Source organism: Orcinus orca, chromosome 2 (assembly GCF_937001465.1).
Source record: "Orcinus orca chromosome 2, mOrcOrc1.1, whole genome shotgun sequence".
NCBI lineage: Eukaryota > Metazoa > Chordata > Mammalia > Artiodactyla > Delphinidae > Orcinus > Orcinus orca.
Genome location: NC_064560.1, coordinates 127,394,341 through 127,415,454, shown reverse-complemented (window position 1 = coordinate 127,415,454; position 21,114 = coordinate 127,394,341). Strand labels below are relative to the sequence as shown.

The window sequence follows — 21,114 nt, the reverse complement described above, 5'->3', positions numbered from 1 at the left end:
CTAGACATTTCTTCAGAGAATATGTACAAAGGGCCAGTAAGCACATGAAAAGATATACCCCAGAGAAATGAAAAGGTATGGTCACACAGAAACTTGTACACAGATGTTTGTAGCACACTATTCCTAATAGTCAAAAAATGGTACTATCCCAAATATCCACCAACTGATGACTGGATAAACAAAATGTGGTATATCTATACAGCTGATCCTTGAACTTGGGGGTTAGGAGCGTTGACCCTCTGTGCAGTTCGAAATCCTCAAAAACTTTACAGTCTACCCTCCATGTCGTAGTTCTGCATCCATGGGTTCAACCAACCATGGACCAGGTAGCACTATAGTACGTATTTACTGAAAACACCCCACGTTTAAGTGGGCCCATGCAGTTCAAACCCATGTTGTTCAAGGGTCAACTGTACAATGAAATATTATTCAGCCATAAAAAGGAATGAAGTACTGATAAACGCTACAATGTGGATCAATCTTGAAAACATGCTAAATGAAAGAAGCCAGACAGAAAAGGCCACATATTGTACGATCTCATTTATATGAAATATTCAGAAAAGGCATACCCATAGATATAGAAAGTATAATTAGTAGTTGCTAGGGACTGCGAGGGGGGGAAAATTGGGAATGCTTGTTAATGGGTACAGGGTTTCTGTTTGCCATGATGAAAACGCTCTAAAATTAGGTAGTGGTGATGGTTACTATATAGGTATGTACATATATATGTATAAATAATATGGTTATTATAAATATATCTACTAAATATCACTGAATTTTAAGTACACTTAAAAGGCAAATTTATGGTATGTGAATTATATCTAAAAAAATCCATAGAGCTTTTTGGTGGGATGCAAGTCAGAAATATTGCAAGCTTTCTTCAGCAAATAAAATTAAAGTTCCTTTACTTAGTGACCCCTTTTTCTGTAACAAATTCTATCACTTAGAACAGTGCCCAGCACTTGGTAAGGACTCAGTAAATGTCTGTTTGTTGAATGAATGATTGCCATAGGCATAAAGGAGAAAGAGGCATTAGCTGGGTTGACATTTTTAAATTAGATGATTTGAGAAATCAAATCTGCTCATCTAACCATATAAAAGTGAGGAAAGCTATTACATTATTGAAAAAACCCAGCCACCGCTTTTTTCTGTTGCTGGTGTCAGGTTGGGCAAATTCTGAGAAAGCACTGGGCTGTCCTCATTCATTTTGTATCACCCACAGTCCCTCAAAGGATCTCTGACTCAGACTCACTCCAGAGAAATCTTATAGACAGGCTTCCCCAATCTCTCCTCCTCAAGGACACTTCCTTCCCACAGAATCCGAATGAGACCAGACTCATTGCTGTCCCTTGATTAAGAGAGAGCTTATTAGGAATGACTGACAGAAAAGTAACCAATCTTTCTCAAAGAAAGCAACTTGCTTTCTAAGCTACTTCCTCTAAAATCACTGAGGATGATACAGGAAAAATGAAGAGACCAGGTAAAGCAGGAAATCTAATTCCTGTTAAGAATAGGAATCAACAGGGACTTCCCTGGTGGCGTAGTGGTTAAGAATCTGCCTGCCAATGCAGGGGTCACAGGTTTGAGCCCTGGTCTGGGAATATCCCACATGCCTCACAGCAACAAAGCCTGTGCACCACAACTACTGAGCCTGCGTGCCACAAATACTGAAGCCCACGCGCCCTAGAGCCCACACGCTGCAACTACTGAAGCCCACATGCCTAGACCCCGTGCTCTGCAACAAGAGAAGCCACCGCAATGAGAAGCCCGCGCACCACAACGAAGAGTAGCCCCTGATCGCCACAACTAGAGAAAGCCCGCGCACAGCAACAAAGACCCAACGCACCCAAAAATAAATAAATAAATAAATTTATTTACTTAAAAAAAGAATAGGAATCAGCAGGCCCAGGATAAAGGGACCCTCCAAGGTGAATTAACACCTTCTGAACACCTAAGTGGCAGGTGCTGTGAGCCATACAAAGGCACAATCCATGCCCTTAAGGGAAAACACGGATGTAATTATTTTAATTATGAAAGCATGAAGTGCCAAATAGAGATAGGAGCAATTTGCCGAGTGCAGGAGTGATTCATCCTGACTAGGAAATCAAAATAAGTTTCCTGGCTGCGTTACTTGGCTTATACACCTTGGCTTCTATCTTATGATTCTGACAGAGTAGATGTGATGGGCATAGCAGGCTGGAGGAACAGCATGAGCAATACATGAAAATAAAGTAAAACTCAACTGGAATGCACAGTACATCAGATGTAGGGAAGAATGTGGCAAGAAAAATCAATCTGGATCAAATTGGGAAAAACCTTAGTTCCACACTTGGCAGCATAGGGGCCTTTTTGGAAATACGAAGAGTTTGGAGACAGATTATTGCCAGGAGTCCACTACAATCAAGGTGGGGAGTTGCTCAAGCAGTTAAAGTAGGATAGAGGACAGACAGGATATTGAGAACGGACTGAACACAGAAAATTAAAACAAAGAAGAGTCAAAAAAGCAATTCATCCTCCAAGATCCAACAGGCTACAGGGATTTTTTTAGATAGCCACTTACTGCCACCTGGCGGACAGACAAGACCTTCCCAGCATGAGCAGCATCAAGCCACTTAAGATGTTGCACATTTTTCTAATAAAAAGTTAATACTGAACACTTTATCCAGCCTCTTGCTAATCAGCCTCTAAAGTTTCTGTACTCAGCTTATGAGACACTGTTCTAGTTGAATCTAGTTAGAGAAGACTCCCAAATGCCTAACAAATGACACAATAGGAGGTAGATGATCAAATATTAAGTTATGGGATGGTCGATACCTGAAATTTCAGAATACAAAGCCATTTGGAAATAAAAAACAAAAAACATTTGGGAGGTCGGCTGAGGCTCCATGGATATGGAGAGCCATTTCTTTAACCTAAGATTATCGAAGAGAGCATCTCGGTCAGAGGCAATCATGAACAAAAATCCTAGGAACAGAAGTGAACATACAGAGGTTTAAATATTCACAAACTCTGTAAGTAATGGAGGGTCTACAAAAAGGGGTGTGTGTGTGATATAGTACCAAAGGCTTTTAAGACCAATCTAACATTAGAAATAAAATGGAAAATTAGGTCATTAACACGACCAAGTAACTCAACTACTAAACTTAAGGATACTCAAACAACGAAAGCCACTTGTCCTAATTAATGGAACAATCCAAAATAAGTTAGCTAGGACTTCCCTGCCGCAGTGGCTAAGAATCTGCCTGCCAACACAGCGGAAAGAGGTTCGAGCCCTGGGTCTGGGAATCCCACATGCTGTGGAGCAACTAAGTCCATGCACCACAACTACTGAAGCCTGCGTGCCTAGAGCCCGTGCTCCACAATTAAGAGTAGGCCCCGCTCGCCGCAACTAGAGAAAGCTCACATGCAGCAACAAAGACCCAACGCAGCCATAATTAAAAATAAATTTATAAAAAACGAAAACAAGTTAGCTGAACGTATTAAGTGGCCACTGAACTACTAAACGTAAGCTTCGCAATTATCTTTAAATGTTAACTTTTATTAATTTTTTTTTTATTTCTGGCTGTGTTGGGTCTTCGTTGCTGCACACAGGCTTTCTCTAGTTGCAGCGAGCGGGGTCTACTGTTCGTTGCGGTGCACAGGCTTCATTGCAGTGGCTTCTCGTTGCAAAGCACGGGCTCTAGGTATGCGGGCTTCAGTAGCTGTGGCACATGGGCTCAGTAGTTGTAGCTCGCGGGTTCTAGAGCGCAGGCTCAGTAGTTGTGGCTCACGGGCTTAGTTGCTCTGGGGCATGTGGGATGTTCCTGGACCAGGGCTTGAAACCGTGTCCATTGCATTGGCAGGCGGATTCTTTTTTTTTTTTTTTGCGGTATGAGGGCCTCTCACTGTTGTGGCCTCTCCCGTCGTGGAGCACAGGCTCCGGACGCGCAGGCTCAGCGGCCATGGCTCACGGGCCTAGCCACCCCGTGGCATGTGGGATCTCCCCAGACCGGGGCACGAACCCGAGCCCCCTGCCTCGGCAAGCGGACTCTCAACCACTGCACCACCAGGGAAGTCCCAGCAGGCACATTCTTAACCACTAAGTCACCAGGGAAGCCCTAATTTTTTTTTTTTAATTTATTTTGGCTACATTGGGTCTTCATTGCTGTGCACTGGCTTCTCATTGTGGTGGCCTCTCCCATTGCGGAGCACAGGCTCTAGGAATGCGGGCCTCAGTAACTGCAGCACAGGAGCCCAGGTGCTCCGCGGCACGTGGGATCCTCCAAGACCAGGGCCCGAACCCATGTCCCCCGCATTGGCAGGCAGACTCTCAACCACTGCGTCACCAGGGAAGTCCCCCTAATTATTTTTTTCCCTCGTTTTTTGAGCCTACCTTGGGGTAGAGAAGACAAAAAAGGCTACCCAGACGCCAACATAAGAATCTGGTGCTGTTGATGTGGATAATTCATTTGCACATAAATTTTATCAAGAGGACACACTAAAGTGCTATTAGAGCAGTCTAATCTGGCCATTCCTTTATATTCCCAGGCTCATTTAATGTACCTCTCAAATGCCAATCAGGGCTACATGCTTTCCAGAAAACCCCATCAAGCTCAGCTAAACGCACAATGTTCCTGCTAGTTGTACTTCTGACTCCTACTCCTTAGGTGGGAACTTCCCCTCCACAACACCAGCATTTCCAGAAAGGAGAATTAACAGCCATCTGGGATTTAAGAGACAACAGGAAGATAAATAATCCATACACCCAAAAGGCCAAACATTTTTTATTTTCAAAAACAACTTTATTCATGACACATATTAAAAAAAAAACTCCCACCCCCTGGAAATGAGCTAAAAAAATAAACAAAATCCACCTCCCACCTCCCTGTCCCCACTTCCTCCCATTCCCTCCAAACAAAAGGGAAAAAAAGGCAAAGGAAAACAAAACAAAACAAAAAACTGAAAAATAAAAAACACCCCAAAACCCCCCAAAACAAGGTAGTGCATTTCCCCAGGGGAAAGGGGAATTTACACTGGAGCCGCTGGGAGCGGATCGGAGATCTTCCGGCTACAGAAACCTGCAAAGAAAGACACTCAAAACAGAAAAAGAAACACAAAAGGAAACAAAATAGATCACCAGGCAATCTGGAGGGGCAGGGAGCCAGAAAAGAGGGGTGGGGTGGGTGGTAGACCTGGCAGGACAGGAACAGGCAGGTGGGGACTCTGAAAGCTAGGGAGAAGATGGAGGGAAGGTAACAAGCAGAACAGTTTGGTGTCCTTCCAGAGCCCTGGGTAAAAAAAAACCCTCCTACCACCCATGCCCACCTACCCTTGAGCAGCCCGCAAGGGGGCAAAGGGGCACAGGGAAACAGGGGGAGCAGCTTGCGCGGTTGAGACGTGTCCATGGCGAATCCCCAGAGTGAATGAGCAGCCCCCTGCCCCACTCCCTGGGCCTTCCCTTACTCCCCAAAGCAGGTCCCTCCTCAGCAGTTAGTTATGGGATTCTCCCCCCTTCCACAGTATATCTTTTTTTTTTAAAAAATATTTTTTTCCATCAAGGTCATCTTCTGTTTTTCTTTTTTTTTTTTTTTTAAATTCTTTTTTTTTTTCCTTCTTTCCTCTTTTTTTCCTCTCTCTCCTCCTAATACACACTTTTTTTAGTAAGGGGAATACCATGATGTCGCTCTAGCCCGGCCCCTGGAAGAAAGAAGGAGAGTTAGGTGTTAACATGATCACTAAATAGTTCAGTACAAGCCCCTCCCCGTGGGCCCTCGCCCCAGTTATTGAGAAGGGAAGAGGGGAAAGAAGTTTCCCAAGTCCTAAAACTGACCCCCACAATCCCAGAAATAGTGACACACCTGGCAAATGGGAGTGGGGAATTAACTGTTATTACCTCGCCAAACAGTGGCAATAAAGAAATGCATCTGAGACATAGGGGCAAGAAAAAGGACTCATTGTTTATCCAGATTCCAGTTCTCCACAGCTCTTAAAAGCGAGGCTCTCACCAACAGATCCTCCCTAACTCCTGGGAGCTGACAGGTAAATCTTATGAAAAGCCAAGGTCTATATGCCTAAACTGTCTATTTAAATGTAAAGAAACGGAAGTAAAGTGAAGCAACAACATGGGTGCCACACTAGGCCCAGCGAGAAAGTTGCAAAAGACTGGCTAAAGAGTAAATATCTCGATATCCTCCCACATGGCTGTTGAGGAGGATCAACTAGCCTCTGGTTTTCTTCCAAGGGAGGTTCAAACTTCAGCCCCTCCCTAACTCTGAGAAAAGTAGCAAAGGTCCAAACAGTGCTTTCACTGCTCTGAGGCCCTGTTCTTCCTGGGAGTTCTGTGTAAACACCTTCACTGCCATCAACTCTCAAGGAAAAAAAGGCTGGGTGGAGAAGCATCTCTCAGAACAGGGTGGAGAGATCCAGCCCTTATCACCAATTCCTGCTCCAGAAAAAGATGAGACTGGCCTCCTGGCCTGCAACTACCTTCCTCACCCTGCACAGGCAGGAGACCAAGTCCCCAGAACCAAGGGGAGGGTAAAGGAGGGAGGTTCCTCAGATGAGGAGAGAAGGAAGCATACAGGGCTCATGGGAGGCGGGGGAGAGGAGCAGCCCATCTATCCTGACCTGTAGACGCGACCCCGGGGCCTGCTGTTAAAACCACTGTAGAATCGAGAACGGGAACTGTTGTAGTTGGTGGTCCGGGCACGGTATCGGGCTCTCGGGAAACCCCGGTCTGTTGTGCTGATGCCTGGTCTGTTGGTTCGTTTTGGGATCACCTGAGAATGACACGTACAACACAATGCCTTAGAGCCAAGCTGGAGAACTTACAGAACCAGAACAGCAAAGGGCACAGGGCTTACCTTGATTTGTCTTCCTCTAAATAGGGACTCATCTAAGGCCAAGGAAGTCCTCACTGACTCTTTGTCTGAGAACTCTATATATGCAAACCTGAAAAGGGTAATTGCCACTTTATCTGAGGATACAAATAGCAGCTCACAGGTCAAATCCAACTTGCAGGCATGCTTTGTTTGAGTACAGTGTGTTCATATTTTTAATTATTTGTCCAAAAAATTCTAAATGGAAGATTTTAATCAAAATTTGCAGCTACTCTTGGAAAATTATAAGATAGGATACAGAGGGCCTGGTTTTCCGCAAGGCAGAAAACGGTGGGGGCCATGCAGAAGGCGCCCCCCTTATAGTTCATGATCCCCCCCACACCCAGCCCCCATCTCTGTTATCTGTTGGGCCCCTGAAGGCAATTTTATGTGCAATCCTTGATATGTATCAACATTAACACCTATCTTAAAAGATAGACTACTTACTTTAACATCTAGGTAACTTACTGCTCAATATAAAATATAATTTATTTATTTTTTAACTGTGACTAAAACGACCTCAACTTCCCCACTTACCCTTTGGGATGGCCACTAAATTTGTCACATAGTATAGTAACACGGTTGACTGAACCACAGCCATGAAAGTGTGCTTCCAGCTCTTCTGCTGTTGCACCATAGTCCACCTGTGGGGGGGTACATTTCACAGGTAACAGGGCAAACTCCCATCTCCACAGGTACTCTGCCTAGCCTCTGCGCTGGGCCATCCATACACACCAAAGCACACCAATATCTAGCTCTCTAAGGAACTAACCTCTTTTCCTTCCAACCCCAGAGCCTCTGCTAATCACCATTACCTTTCACCTCATTCCAACCCTCCCTCCACCCCTTAAATCCACCACCTACCCTGGAAATGGTTCCTTTCAAGACTCCTAATAAATAATCCCCCAAACTAAGAGATTTCCCCAACCCTAGTCAAGGCTCTGGTACATACATTGCCAACATAGATGGAACGGGCATCAGCCTCCATCTTCTCCTCAATGGACATGATCACTGGGCCAGCTTTGAAGAAAAAAGGATCAGGAAAAAAACGCTTGTTTTCTACTTGGCCAATCTATGCACCACTACCACCACCACAAGGTAAAGATTTTGGTCTGTTCTGTTCCCTGCTGTACCCATTACCTAGAAAAGTCTAGCATGCAATAGGTGCTCACCAAATACTTGAAAAATTAAGGAACAGATTAATACAGTCTTAAAAATCAATACAGGGATTCCCTCCTGCCCCCAAATCAAGTACCTATTGAGTAGCTTCGGTTAAAATGATTTGAAAAGTGAACAAAATTAAGTCGGCTGAGGCTGGACATTTCTAGATTAGAGGAGAAGCCCCCTGAAGCTGAGCAGTTTATCTTAGAACTCCTAACTAAAGGTCTCCAACTGAAAGAAAAACTATTGGACTTGAAGGTCAAATACCAGCTGGCAACCTCCAAAAAGGGTAGTGGAAGACTAAGAACAAAGAGCAACACATTTGTAACAGGGACAAAGGGAGGCACAAGACTACCATCACCAAAACATAGGCCCCGTCTCACAAAGGTCAGAAAAACACACAATGGACTATGACTGCAGCAACTGCCCAGTAATTGCTCAGACAAGCAGCTCCAAGGTTCCGAGCATCTAATTCCATATAAACCGTGCTCCGATAACCCTTCCAATCTCAGGACCCGGGTTCCGCGTGCAACCGCCAGTTACTCACCATTGCCTGGAGGTGGACTCATATTCATCTGCTTCTCTACCTCGTTCTGTAGCTCTTTTAGCTTCTCAGCTTCTTCCTCCATCTCCCTGACTCGAGCTTTGATCGCTTCCAGCTCCTACAATGAGTGGGGAGGGTATGGAGAACAGCTTAAGAGGAACCAACGCAGGGGCTCTACCCTGCTCTCCTTCCGCGCGCGGCCCCAGCCATGCTCGGCCATTTCTCTCGCCCGACGCGAGGGTCGTAATGAAAAGAAAACCAAGCTACCTTCTCTAGAACAACACTAGACACCCATGACGCCCGAACCAACCCGGCTGGGCCCCTTCTGGCGGTCGAGGCTGCCTCCCCAGCCCGGCCCCAGCCACGTTATTCCCCGCCCACCCCCATCCCCCGCCCGCCTCCCGCTCGCCTGAGCTCTGGGCCTCCCGTGACACGGCCGGCCGGCCTGCTCGCTCGCCCTCCTTCCCTCACCGGGTCCTCAATGGCGCCGTCCCCCGGGTCACCCTCGACCAGTCCCGGCTCCTCCTCCTCCTCCTGGCTGCCGGGGGCTCCCGAGCCAGGCCCAGGGCCCGGAGCTCCCGGGGGGGCACGGGGCCGGGGCGGCTCCTCTTCGGGCTCGGGCTCCGGCTCGGGCTCCAGCAGCAACTCCTCAGGCTCCAGTTCCTCAGACTCCAAGCCGTTCCCGTAGTCCCCTGCGCCCCCCGGGGCCCCCTCCCCGGCCTCCCCACCGGCCCCGGGCACAAGATGGCGCCGCCGCCCCGGCCCGGAGCCCCGACCGCCCGCAGCCCCCGCTGCTGCTGCCGCCGCCGCCGCCGCCGCCATCGCCGCTCAGACTGGGGCCAGCCGCCCAGCGATTGGAGAGCTGCGCCGGCCACGCCGAGGATTCATTAGTCAAGCAGCCTGCCCGTCACCACGAGCTAGGACTCCATTGGGGAATACTACTAGGCAATCAAATAAGACCCCATCCCTAAGGCGGGGGATTGCGCCAAATCCTTAAATCCCGGTAGGAGAAATCGGCCTGTCAATCAACACTCGTCCCACCTCCTCTCAAGTCCTTAGGTAACAATACCGCCTAGCTGTGACGACATTCCTGCTTCTCCCCCGCCTAAGGGCGGGTCCGCGAAGTATGACGGTCGGTGATTGGCCGCTGGCAAGGCGAGTGGAAAGGACCAATCTTCCGATCGCTTCGCCGAAGTGGCCCAGCCTCAGATGCCGATTGGCTCGCGAGATTCGAAGGGCTGACACCCGTTTCGTGACAGGTGAACCTTGCCCCCGAACGGACTGCCGGGCTCCCAGTGAAAGCCGAGGTCACATGACTGGTCTTTAGGAGGCGGTCATCTTGATGCTGCTGGTTGCCAACTAGTGAGTTCTTGGAAGGCAGAGTCCGGAAATACTGCGGCGGTTTCTGGAAACTGGTCTTCTACCAGGAATGCACCAGTAGATGGGATGTTGCTGGAAATGGAGGGTTCTGAATGGCGCTCTCTGGGAAGGAGCTTATCTTTCCCACCCAGGTTACTGGCACCACCATCCACCAGGTCTCCCCAAACCAGAAAGCAGGGAGGAATCCTCACTCCAGTACTAGTCATGAGCCGTGTATGTGCTGTCTTCCTGCACAGGCATACTTTCCAAGCATTCTGCTCATGCCCCAGTTTCATTTTTTCTTTTGCTTGGACTGTTTGCTGCAGCCGCTTAATGCGTCAGCTTCCAGTGGGTCACCACTCCAATCCACACTGGCCAGGTTAACTCTCAGAACTCCTTACTGAGGTCTTGGAGACCTCCAGACCAGGCTACTAAGTGAATGTTGTTTCCACACTCTTCATTCCAGTGGGTGTATCTGCACCCAGGTCTGTGCCTCTGTACATGCAGTCCTTCTTCAGCCAGACCACTGCAAACCCTATCATCACCTCCTCTGTGAAGCCTTCCACTAACTGGCCTCCCCTCTTCTCCCATGACAAGCGGGCCTACCTCCACTGTGCACTTAATCATTTTGTGCTTCCTTTCCTAACTAGAGCTTGTGAGAGCTTGGAGATGAGAGGCTGGATTCTATGTACATTTGCATCTCCACCGTGGAGCAATATACCTAGCACATAGTAAGTATCCAAATAAATGTTTGTTGACCAAAGGATACATAGACTGGGGATCTGGGTGCCACCCTTCATCTACAGCGCTTTCCCAGACCCTCCTTCAGACCCCAGAGGAATTCCACCTCATCGTTGCACTCTGAGGTACCAATGAGACCTAGCCCTGGAAAGCAGGGTTGCCATAGTTTAGTGGTGATCCTACACATTTATTAAAAAGGAAGGAACGGCAGTGCTAAGTTTGCAAGAGGGATAGCTGCAGCCAGACCAAGGTATGGTTTGAGAGCCAGATTCACATGAGCCCAACCAAATAGTTACTCAAACAACCTGGAGAGGATGTACATGACTTGGTAGAGGGATTTGAACAAGAGGAGATTCCTACTAGCAAACCAAAAGTCAAAAGCTTCACAGTATACCCCACTCTTCCCCTCACCCTCATTTTTTCACACAAATCCTTACCTCAGGAACAGGAGAACTTGGAGCAGAATCACAGTTGCTTAAAATTTCACTGAAAATTACTTCATCAGCCATCTCAGCTTCAGCGGTCTGGGAGAACTAAGTTGAGCACCGCAGACAAGCTCTAAAAGATTGTGAGTTTGCTGGAAGAAAAATCTTTTCTACTGATTTTAACCAAATCAAGACTTGGATGTTTATTGGTACCTAATTTAAACTAAGAAAGCCAGTTAAGGGAAATGTGATTTTTAAAATAATGCCTTTGAACCACAGTTTTGTTGAGCACTGGATTTTGTAACAGGCAGCATCCTAGACTCCTTCTTATGTTATCTCATTGAACTCTCATAACATTATGAAGCAAATAGTCCCCAAACCATAACCTTTTTTAGGGATGAGGAAAGAATGAAGTAACTCCCCCAAGTCATAACTAATTAGAAGTGAGCAGGGAATCCAAAACCAGATTTCAAAGCTCCGATCAAAATTTCTGTAAGGTCTGTTTTAATACACAAAGATAACATTACGTACAATGCTGAAGCTGGAAAAAGACTAAATTCCAATAAGAGATAAATGTTTAGGCAAACTATAATTACATCACAAGATTATTATGCACCTATTTTTATTTTTTTATGCGCCTATTTCTTTTACAAAAAGGTTTACATGTAGTGTGTGATAACTTATAAAAATAATTTTTGTTAGGCCAAAGAAGTAGGATGTAAAATTGTATATAAAGTATGATTAAAATTATGTATATCTGATTTTTTAAAAAACAACTTGGGCATTGGAGAAAAAAAGGAATAAGAACCAGTACAATCTGTTCTTTGGCAATATGCAACAAAAGTTTTTAAAATGTTGAGATTCTTAACACAGTAATTGTATTTCTTATAATCTGTTCTAAAGAAATAATCTAAAACCTAGGTAAACATCTGAGAATAAAGGTGTTCATCAAAGTGAAAAAAAATGTAAACAACTTGATTGTCCAAGTGGGCACTTTTCAGGAAAATTGTTATACACACATATATGTAATTTTATATAGTCATTATGTCTTCAAAACATTTTTAATGACAAGGAAAATGCTTGCAATATAATGGTAAGCAGAATTGCAATGTACAAAATTGTATATACAAAAAAAATTGTATATACAGTATGATCATAAAATATAAGCACAGACAACTGATGGAAAAGAAATATACCAAAATGTTAATAGTGATTCTCTCTGGGTAGTAGGCTTATTATGATTGATCTTCTTTATAATTTTCTGTGTTCTATGATTTTTCCCACAATATTGTATATTATTTTTATTTAAAATTAAAAAAAACACTTGGGCATTGGAGAGTGCCCAGCTTCCAAACTTACTCTAATAAGCATGACTACTTTTACAAACACATTTTAAAAAGATATTTGAATGGTGATCTGTAATATAGTTCCCTATTAGACTGAAAGTGTAAAAGGCAGGGACACCTTCTTAATTATATTTGTATTGCCATTGGCTATCACTGTGTGCTCAATAAATGTTAACTGAATGAATGATCTTCCGTAATAAATTTATATCCTGCCTGTTGCTGATGCATAGACAACATCAAAGAGATAAGTTTTCCTCTGAGAATGAATTTTTTTTTAATTGGTATGTAATGATGTAAGATTCACCCATTATAAGTATACTTTTCCTTCAGTAATAACCTATCAATAGAGGGCCATGGAGTTTCGGAAAAACTGAAACTCAGTGATGTTTTGCCCTAGAAGAAGGAAAAGTGTGTTAACAAAAGTGAATGATCTGTTGAGTTGAGAAAAGGAGAATTAAATCAGTAAAAATGGATGAGGGCATGTCCAGTTCTGTCCAGAAGGGAAAAGTTTTCTCACTAAACATATAAATACCTTGCTTCCTAGTAGTTTCATCCCCATTTTTAACTCCTGCTTTGAAAATTTTACCTTTACTGGCTGCAATAATTCCCTCTAATCTAGAAGTACATTGTTTACTATGGTAGCCGCTCGTCACACGTGGCTACTGAGCCCTTGAAATGTGAATGGTGCTGAATTGAGATGCGCTGGAAGTGTCAGATATACACTGAATTTCAAAGACTCAGGATGAAAAAGATACTTATGTAAAATAACTTAATAATTGTTCAGTATTAATTACAGATTGAAATTATAGTAGTCTTTATATACTAGGTTTAAAAAAATACTATTAAAATTAGTTTTACCTGTTTCTTTTTGGTTTTTTTAATGAGGCTACTAAAAAACGTAAAACTACATATGTGGCTTGCATTATATTTCTTTTTTTTTTTTTTTGACTTTTTAAAAATTTTGATTGGAGTATAGTTGCTTTACATGACTTGCACTGTATTTCTATTGGACAATGTTGACACAGAACCTTGGAGCCTTGATCATTTACTTACCTCTGTTTTGGAGCCAACTCCAATTACTTTCTAATGCAAAGTCTGGCCCGACCTACCTTAACTCCCTAGGTCCAACCTTGCATGGAAGTGGGGTGGCCATTTAAGTGAGAAGGAGCCTCTCTTGGGCTGCTTAATTTCCATTCTGCTTGGTTAACTTTTAGAAGACTCTGTACCTGAAAAACTTCTTTTTTATATGTTCCTTATAAAAAAATCCTAAAATACTGATAGCAAAAAGAAAAACTAAAATCACCCATAAAATCCACCACCCAGAGATAATCACTAATGATATTTTGGCATATACCCTTCCTGAAACTTTCAATACACAAATACATATAGAGGTATATATATGTGTGCGTATATACATATTTTTTTTAGCAAAATGGGCTCATACCATATATTGTTTTCTAATCTATTTTTTTTACCTAATAAGATAACAGAAATATTTTTCCATGTCAATAAAAATATTTTTCCAATTTCATTTTTCATGACTTTAGTCAGAAGTTACCTTAGAAATGAGGCCTTCCCCACTCACTCTATTTAACATTGAAACCTATACATACACCTTCCCATCCTACCCTAATGAATTATTTTTCTCCATAACATTTGGCACCTAACATGAAATGTTATGTTAATGAACGTCTTGAAATTTATTTATGTAGGTAGGTAGTTATTTAGCTTTTGTTTGTTTCCATTACTAGAATGAAAGTAACATGAAAGCAGAAATTTGTGCCTGTTTGTTCACTTCTCTACCTCAGTGCCTAGAATTGTCCTCAGCACACCTAAGATGCTTGAATATTTGCTGAATGAATGAATGACTGAATGAATAAAAAACTAGATAGCATTCCATTATATTATGTTTTCTGGTTGATTTTTAAAATATTGTTAATTTATTTGTATCTCACCTGTATCCACATTTAAGGCAGCTTTTAAAGTTTTCAAAGGATCTGCTCTCAACTAAAAACACAGAATATTTATAATCCATCCATTTGCTAGAAAGTGTAACTAAATGTTGCCCAATTTTTATCAAAAGTATCATTTGGAGAAATAACATTCACAGAGAACTGTCTGAAGAATAAACAATCCATCTGTCCATTTAGATAGTCTGAAATTTAGCCCTATTTTAAACTATGGCATCATAGAGCATATTTGAGCTAAACTGTGACGATCCTGATAGAACAAGCTTAGGACCTGCTGAATCCCCATTTGGTGTTTCTGCAAGAAACGGTAGTGTAAAACTCAACATAATATTTGCTGTCAGGTGTTATAGAGGGTGGTGTCCACTATATCATTCAGTGTCTTCTCAGAAGAGCCACAAAACTTTTTGCCTACCTTGAGGAACTGAAAGGTTTTACAAATCCTAGGAGGGATGTGAATCTCATCGTGTTTTCCAATTTTCTTTAGCTGCCAAGAAGCTCAGAGTTGAATTCATAGCCTACCTTTAGATTTGGGAATACTGCTTATAGAATCCTTTTCTGTGTTCGTTTTCCTTTTTGCTGTCATTTTATTATAATATTTCAATTTTCCCTTTACCCTTACTTTAAAAATCTATATTTTTCTATTGTTTTGTCTTTCATGTATTATAGTAAGATGCTGCAAATGCTTTTTGGAATTAGGCAAACTATAAACCAGTCAAACTACAGTAGGGATAAATACACTAGCTGTCATAGCCTAATGATATTAACTATTAAGAGCATCTAATTCCCTTTTCCCTAGAGCCATGTTCACCAAGCCACTCTCTGATTTTAACATGGCTTGTCCCGTAGATTTTTCTATATAGAGAGAATAGAAATACAACACTGGATTCCTCTAAGCAGTGTATTTCTTACTACAATTTAACACATAAACCCAAATACCATTATATTGCATTGGATTATAGAAAGACTAGAAACTCCCACTTGTGAATTAAAATTAAGATCACTACTCCTGTCAGACATGATTTTGATGTGGTCCTAGACTAGAAGTACAGAGGGATGGGCTGAACAATTCCTGTAGATCCCATCCAGTTTAGCAGTTTGCATTACAATGGCTGAAACCAAATGTCTCGGGAGCAGGAAAGTAAGCAAGGGCTCCATTTTTGCCAGACTTATTTTAAGCCTGAAGTAGGCAGCAGGATATTGAGGAGAAATGCTCATTATCACATACTTCTGATTTAGCAGCTGAACCACAACAGGGGACTTGATTACATCATAAAGATTTTTGGTAGGTTTTGTTTGTTTTGTTTTGGGTTTTGTTGTGGCCATCCCAAAGTACCATATACACACACCCTCTCAATGCTTGGGTTGGCACAGATGGAGTTCTTGGCTTTGGGCATTTGGCTAGGATGGGGGGATGGGAGAACAACTCTGATTTTCTTTTTTCTTTTTTTTTTTGTCTGCATGGCGCAGCTTGTGGGATCTTAGTTCCCTGACCAGGGGTCGAAACCGGGCCCTCGGCAGTGAAAGCGCAGAGTCCTAACCACTAGACCGCTGGGGAATTCCCTCCATTTTTTTTTTTTTTAATTTTTTTATCTCAATACTTTCCCAAATCCCTATTAATCTAATTCTTGGCCTTAACAAGGTCATGATGAGATGCTTAGATCAAGAAATGTCCTGACCCCAGGCTATACAGTATAGAAGTCACAAACCCTGCTCAGTCCTTCTCATTAAACTTCTGGGTTTTATTTATTTTTTTTAATACGACCATTACATATTACACAAAAATAAAAGTCAAATGAACTTGGTATTTATAAATTATTAAATAAAAATACAGGAATATATATTTATATTTATAGAGCTTTTTCTTTTCTTCTAAACTAACCAAATCTGTTCTCCCGCCGCTTTATGATTTTAAAAAAGTAAAATAGTGTATGCCCTAGAATAAGTGGGGAGTGGGATTAATAAGTGCAGGACCTAGTTGCCCTACCTCTGCTCCTTCCTTGGCCTAAGCAAAGTCCCTATTTGTCCCTTTGGGCTCTGGAGAGCAAGAAACACCCTCTCCACCTATTTAATCTCTGAAAAATGGCAATAAGATTTATTTCCCTTATTTTAAAAAAAATGAAATGGATTTAAAAATTGGGAGCCATACTCAGCCTTCTTGGCCAAGAGCTAATCCCAAGGAACTATATGGCTCTAGAAGAGAGTTGCTAGTTTTCCCTGACAGAAGAGTCTCTGGGGTTTCCGTTCCCCCTCAAGCTCAGAAGGGCAGGACAGGTCAAAACTGCCCTCTGTGGTCCCATCCAAGCTATGCTTCCGGGAATCCAGACCAAGCCCTTTTACCCTTTCAGAAAACAGCCTCTCCTTCCACCCAGGTGTGAAGGCCTCAGAGCCGGGCTTTTTGGTAACCTGACCACAGCCCCTGCTACCTCTGTTTGCTAAAGGTCCCCAGGAAAGCTACCAGGGCTAGGCGTCCTGTGGTAGAGGGTAGGGGGAAGAGTCTGACCCAAACCTGGGGGAGCACAGGCTCCAATTTGGAGCTGACGGTCTAGTCAGTGGTTTTCCAACTTTGTTTTTCAGCAGCAAACCCCTTAATGCAAATAAAATCTTACCCTGAACCCCGATATGTAAGACAGCTACAGGGGAGCTGTTCTGTTTGAGGGCAAGTCACCTGGCCTGCTCAGTGCCCCCGCCTCATCTCCCCCAAGGACTCCTGAGGCAACCCTAGGAAACTTTGGGGCTCTGCCAAGCAGTTGGAAAACCACTGGCCTAGTTTGTCCTGAGCAAGTCAGAGACCCCCCCACCCCAACTGCCTGCCACAGACTGGCTCTGAGTGCCTGGTACCAGCATACTCACAACAGACCAAGTGGCCCATGCAGTCCACCACCTCCCCTATAAATACCGTTAAAAAGTGCAGCCCTCTCTCAAAAGCAAAAGTCTGAGCTAAACACCTGAGGCCAATTTTGGTCCCACATTCTTGTGAGTACAACTATGTTGCCACATTCTGGGACCAAGTGAAAATCTCCAAGAGTCAACCATGGTCTAGCTAAGCTGGTCAGTGCTCAGGATCAAGGGCAGGGTTCTAGAGCACTGTGTCAGAAGAAGTCAGCATTGGAGAGCAGCAATTTTAGCACCTAGGAAAGTGCAGCAGTGAGGTCTGGCTCAGGGCATACATCTGGAGTGAAATCATGTCTTTCTCAAAAGAAAAAGCTGTCATCTGAATCTGTTATAGAGGACAGGGAGCTCTAAAGTTAACATCCTCAGACTCTGAGGTACAGACAAGTAAAACCCATGCAAACAGCGTGGCTTCCAAGAAAATATCAATGTTTCTAGGTCCTGGGAGGTACTGTGGAACCCAGACACCTGGCCCTTAATAAAGCAGCACCAAAGCCCACCACATGGAATAGGCCAGTCACGGAGTACACGTCACCCTCACATTCATGGGGTTCAGAGCTGGAATGTTCCTCTCAAGACATCAACAGTCTCTCCGAGACACAGTGCAGGACCCAGACTGTATTCCAGATCTGCATTTACGTCCACACACTCAAAAGGAAAATTAGTAAGAGCCCCAATTTAGAGTATAAGTTTGGGTACAAAAGGTCCCAGAGATAGGGAACACTTTAGGCACCAGTGTGCCCCAGTGGGAGAGGAGGGCAGCAGGCAGCTCCAGCTCCCAAAGCCTCCACCCCCGCAGGCTCCGCAGCCCTGCCTTTCTGTCAGAGCCCAGGAGGCAGCAGCAAGTGCGTGATGCACAAGGAAGGGGGACAATGAAGGAACAAGGCCAGCTACAGAAGTGCTCTTCTCTCCAAAGCCCTGCTGACGACTTTCTGCAGAAAAGTTGCCAGAGCCCTCAGTCTGGATACAGTGTTTCTCTCCCTCAGCCTTGAGGCAGCAGGACAAGGGGAGAGGGGAGGGGACGTTGGGAGGAGGGACAGAGAGCTGCCCCTCGTTCTCACCACTGCAAGAGGGAATGTTTTCTCCTCGAGGAATCCCACTGCCACCAGATTAGACAAGCAGCCCAGCATGCACACGAGCACCCGTGCACATGCACACGCATGTCCCAGCAGCCCATGGTCACAGCCACCTCTCCCTATCCCCTGAGAACCCCAAGCTCCCATTCCAAAGGGATGTTCCTTCTGTGTTTGCCCCAAATCTCACTCACTCAAAGGAGACGCCAACCCCTTATGCAAGTCCACCTTCCTCGGGGCTGCAAATCAAGCTCTAGGTAGAGTTTCATGTGCCTACACCTATAGGCATGATCCCTCCCACCTCCCCCCAACCCTGGAATGAATCCATCTCCTGACTTTCCCAATACATTCCGCAATAGCTCCAGTTCACTCTTTCAACCGCCTGCCTGGCACACTCAGCTCTCTTGCACGCTACCTTGCCCCTTCCCATCCCCGTTCCATGCCCATCCTTTCCCCCACTTCTTCCAAGGGCATTCCTCTGCTCTGTTCCTGCTCTCCTGTCCCCCAGCCACACCTCGCCCCACCTGGCCCTGGACTTTCTCACTTGCTAGCAAAAAAGGCCCCTACAGTTACCAGGGCCCCCAGTGCCACGGCCCCCGTCAGCACTGTCCTCACTGAGGCCCAGTTCCCCTCCCGCAGACGCCGCGCCTCCTCCAGGGCCCCGTCCCCGTATAGAGCTGTGAACTCCGCCTGTGGGAGAGAAGGGAAGTAGGAGAGAAAGAAGGAGAAAGGGATATCAGGAGAGGAAAGAGTGGAGAAAAGAGGAGAGGGAGAGTTCCAGTTCCATCCACTGCAAGCACTACCCCACCCCCAGCTCCTCTCTGGCCCAAGCTCCTGGCCGCCAGCCCCTCTGATGCCCCCTGAGCGCCTGGCTCATTTGCCCTTCTCTACGTCAACTGAATCCCATCCTTTCCCTGGCCAAAAATTCTGCTCAGAACTGGCATCCTTTGCCAAGGCTTGCCTTGACCACCACCCATCCCTGATCCCTGACACCCCCATGCCATGTACGCTGGTGTAAAAAATTCCCGATGGCTGGATGCCATTTCTCTGCAGGCACTACACTGTCTACTGTGTATTCTGTCCTCTGCTTTGGACCATGAGCCCACCCAGTGATGACTGCATGGCAGCCCTGGAGTGCAGAGTCCAGTGATACCCATAGTGAGGGCGTCTGATTCCACCCAAACAGGGAGACTCAGCCCCCGCGCCTCATTCCCAGCACAGCCGCCCCCAGCTCCAGCCAGAGCCCCCGTCTTCCCCCTGGAGACCAGCTTTTCAGAGGGATGTTCAGGGCAGCAATGGAGAAGTTTCTTACCCAGCCCCCGCTGCTGTGGATCCAGTCGGCCAGCCGCGTCTCCAGGTAGGCCACCATCCACTCCTGCACTTGTCCCACAAGTGGCTCCATCTCCTTGTTGACACTCTCAGCACATAGCGCGGCTCCAAAGACAAAGAAAGCCACAAGGCGGCCCCAGTTGGGCCCCCCTTGGAAGAGTTCATCAGAGACCTGGGTGAAGCGTTGCTGGGCCGAGCCCGGGGTCACATGCAGCTGAGCTGCCAGATCCGAGAAGGTGCGCCGGAAGCGGGTCTCGAACTCATCTCCAGCTGCCCGCATGGCTTGGTGCAGCGGGTCAGCTGCCGGGCCCTCCCCGGGGCCAGCTCCACAAACATAACCCTTCTGCCTCAGCTTATAGCCTACAAAGTCTGCCACTAGAGCCCGTGTGTCTGGGGCCGAGGCTGGGGTCGCCATCCGGGCAGCTGCAGGAGTCAAACACAAAAGACTGGCATGAATATATGGTCAGAGACCCAGAAGGAGGCATTTCAGGTTTGGCCAGCCCATGAGACAGGGAGGGAGGTGAGGGGAAATCTCAGAAACCACTGGGCCGGGACGAGTAAGAACAAGGAGATTAGGCCATGGTGCGGGGCCAGGGCATGAGGGGCTGGCCCTCAAATTTATAATATGCCAAATTAAATGTAAAACAAGTAAATTTCCCCTAAAATACTTTAGATTCTTTTCATAACAAGACAACAGCAGCTCTATGACACCTCTATACCTCCCCCACCAACCCCGCCACAGTACACACCTTTTTGGCTAGAGGAAGGGGCTTAGGACCTCCCCAGAGGCAAGATGTGAAGATGCTGGCAGAGGCACAAGATGGGCGAGGAGACAGGGGCTGAAGGGAAAGGGGGAGAAGCAAAGGGTTGCCCGGGACAGAGAAGGAAGGGGACACTCACCCAGCCTGGATGGCAGCTCTTAGGACCCAGCGCTGGTGGCAAGGAGCCCCCAGCTGGGGCCTTTCATCCTCCTGCCCAGCGTGGAGCCCTGGGAAGGGGAGGGGGAGATCAGAGCTAGGTGGGGAAGACCAGGGATCAGGGTCTGGGCTGAGAAGGGCTGGGGTTGCAGCTCCCGGGACCAGGCCCCTGCCCCCAACGCTCTACCAGCTGTGTGGCCGAATCCATGTTTAATGACTGTCCTCCCGGGAAACCCAGGGCCAAGGGCTTCCTGCCGACACCATCTCTACTCCCGCTCCCCCCAGTGCAGCCCAAAGGCCCAGCTCCTCCCTCACCCCCACCCTCAGCCGGTCTCCAACCCCGCCTGCCTGCCAGGTTAGGGATCTCACGGGTCAGGCCGCTGCCAGGATCTGGCTGTTTCCTGGTGCAGGAGCTGGGAGGGAGGGAGAGAGGGAGGAAGGGAGGGAAGGAAGGAGGGAGGAGAAAGGGGGGGCGGGAGGGAGGGCCCGGCGCCGGGTGATGA

The 21,114-nt window shown here is 45.9% G+C and overlaps 1 protein-coding gene across 7 annotated transcripts; it reads right to left on the bottom strand.

Annotated features, from left to right (window-relative positions):
* Positions 1 to 4,747: 4,747 nt before the first annotated feature.
* PABPN1 (poly(A) binding protein nuclear 1) lies at positions 4,748 to 21,098 on the bottom strand. 7 transcript variants are annotated; one of them, XM_049706856.1, is made up of 10 exons: positions 20,981 to 21,053; positions 20,595 to 20,682; positions 19,678 to 20,117; positions 11,100 to 11,195; positions 8,566 to 8,680; positions 7,810 to 7,877; positions 7,395 to 7,501; positions 6,843 to 6,930; positions 6,607 to 6,758; positions 4,748 to 5,676 (listed from the first exon to the last, which is right to left on the bottom strand). In XM_049706856.1, the coding sequence occupies exons 3-10, from the start codon at positions 20,107 to 20,109 to the stop codon at positions 5,637 to 5,639; spliced, it is 1,098 nt and encodes a 365-aa protein (XP_049562813.1). In that variant the 5' UTR covers positions 20,110 to 20,117; positions 20,595 to 20,682; positions 20,981 to 21,053; the 3' UTR covers positions 4,748 to 5,636. The 7 variants fall into 7 exon arrangements, with proteins under 7 accessions (XP_049562813.1, XP_004283214.1, XP_004283216.1 ...); XM_004283166.3 differs by lacking the exons at positions 19,678 to 20,117; positions 20,595 to 20,682; positions 20,981 to 21,053 and having other exon boundaries at positions 9,034 to 12,014; XM_004283168.3 differs by lacking the exons at positions 4,748 to 5,676; positions 6,607 to 6,758; positions 6,843 to 6,930; ... (2 more) ...; positions 8,566 to 8,680; positions 11,100 to 11,195 and adding an exon at positions 16,122 to 19,055 and having other exon boundaries at positions 20,981 to 21,098.
* Positions 21,099 to 21,114: the final 16 nt, after the last annotated feature.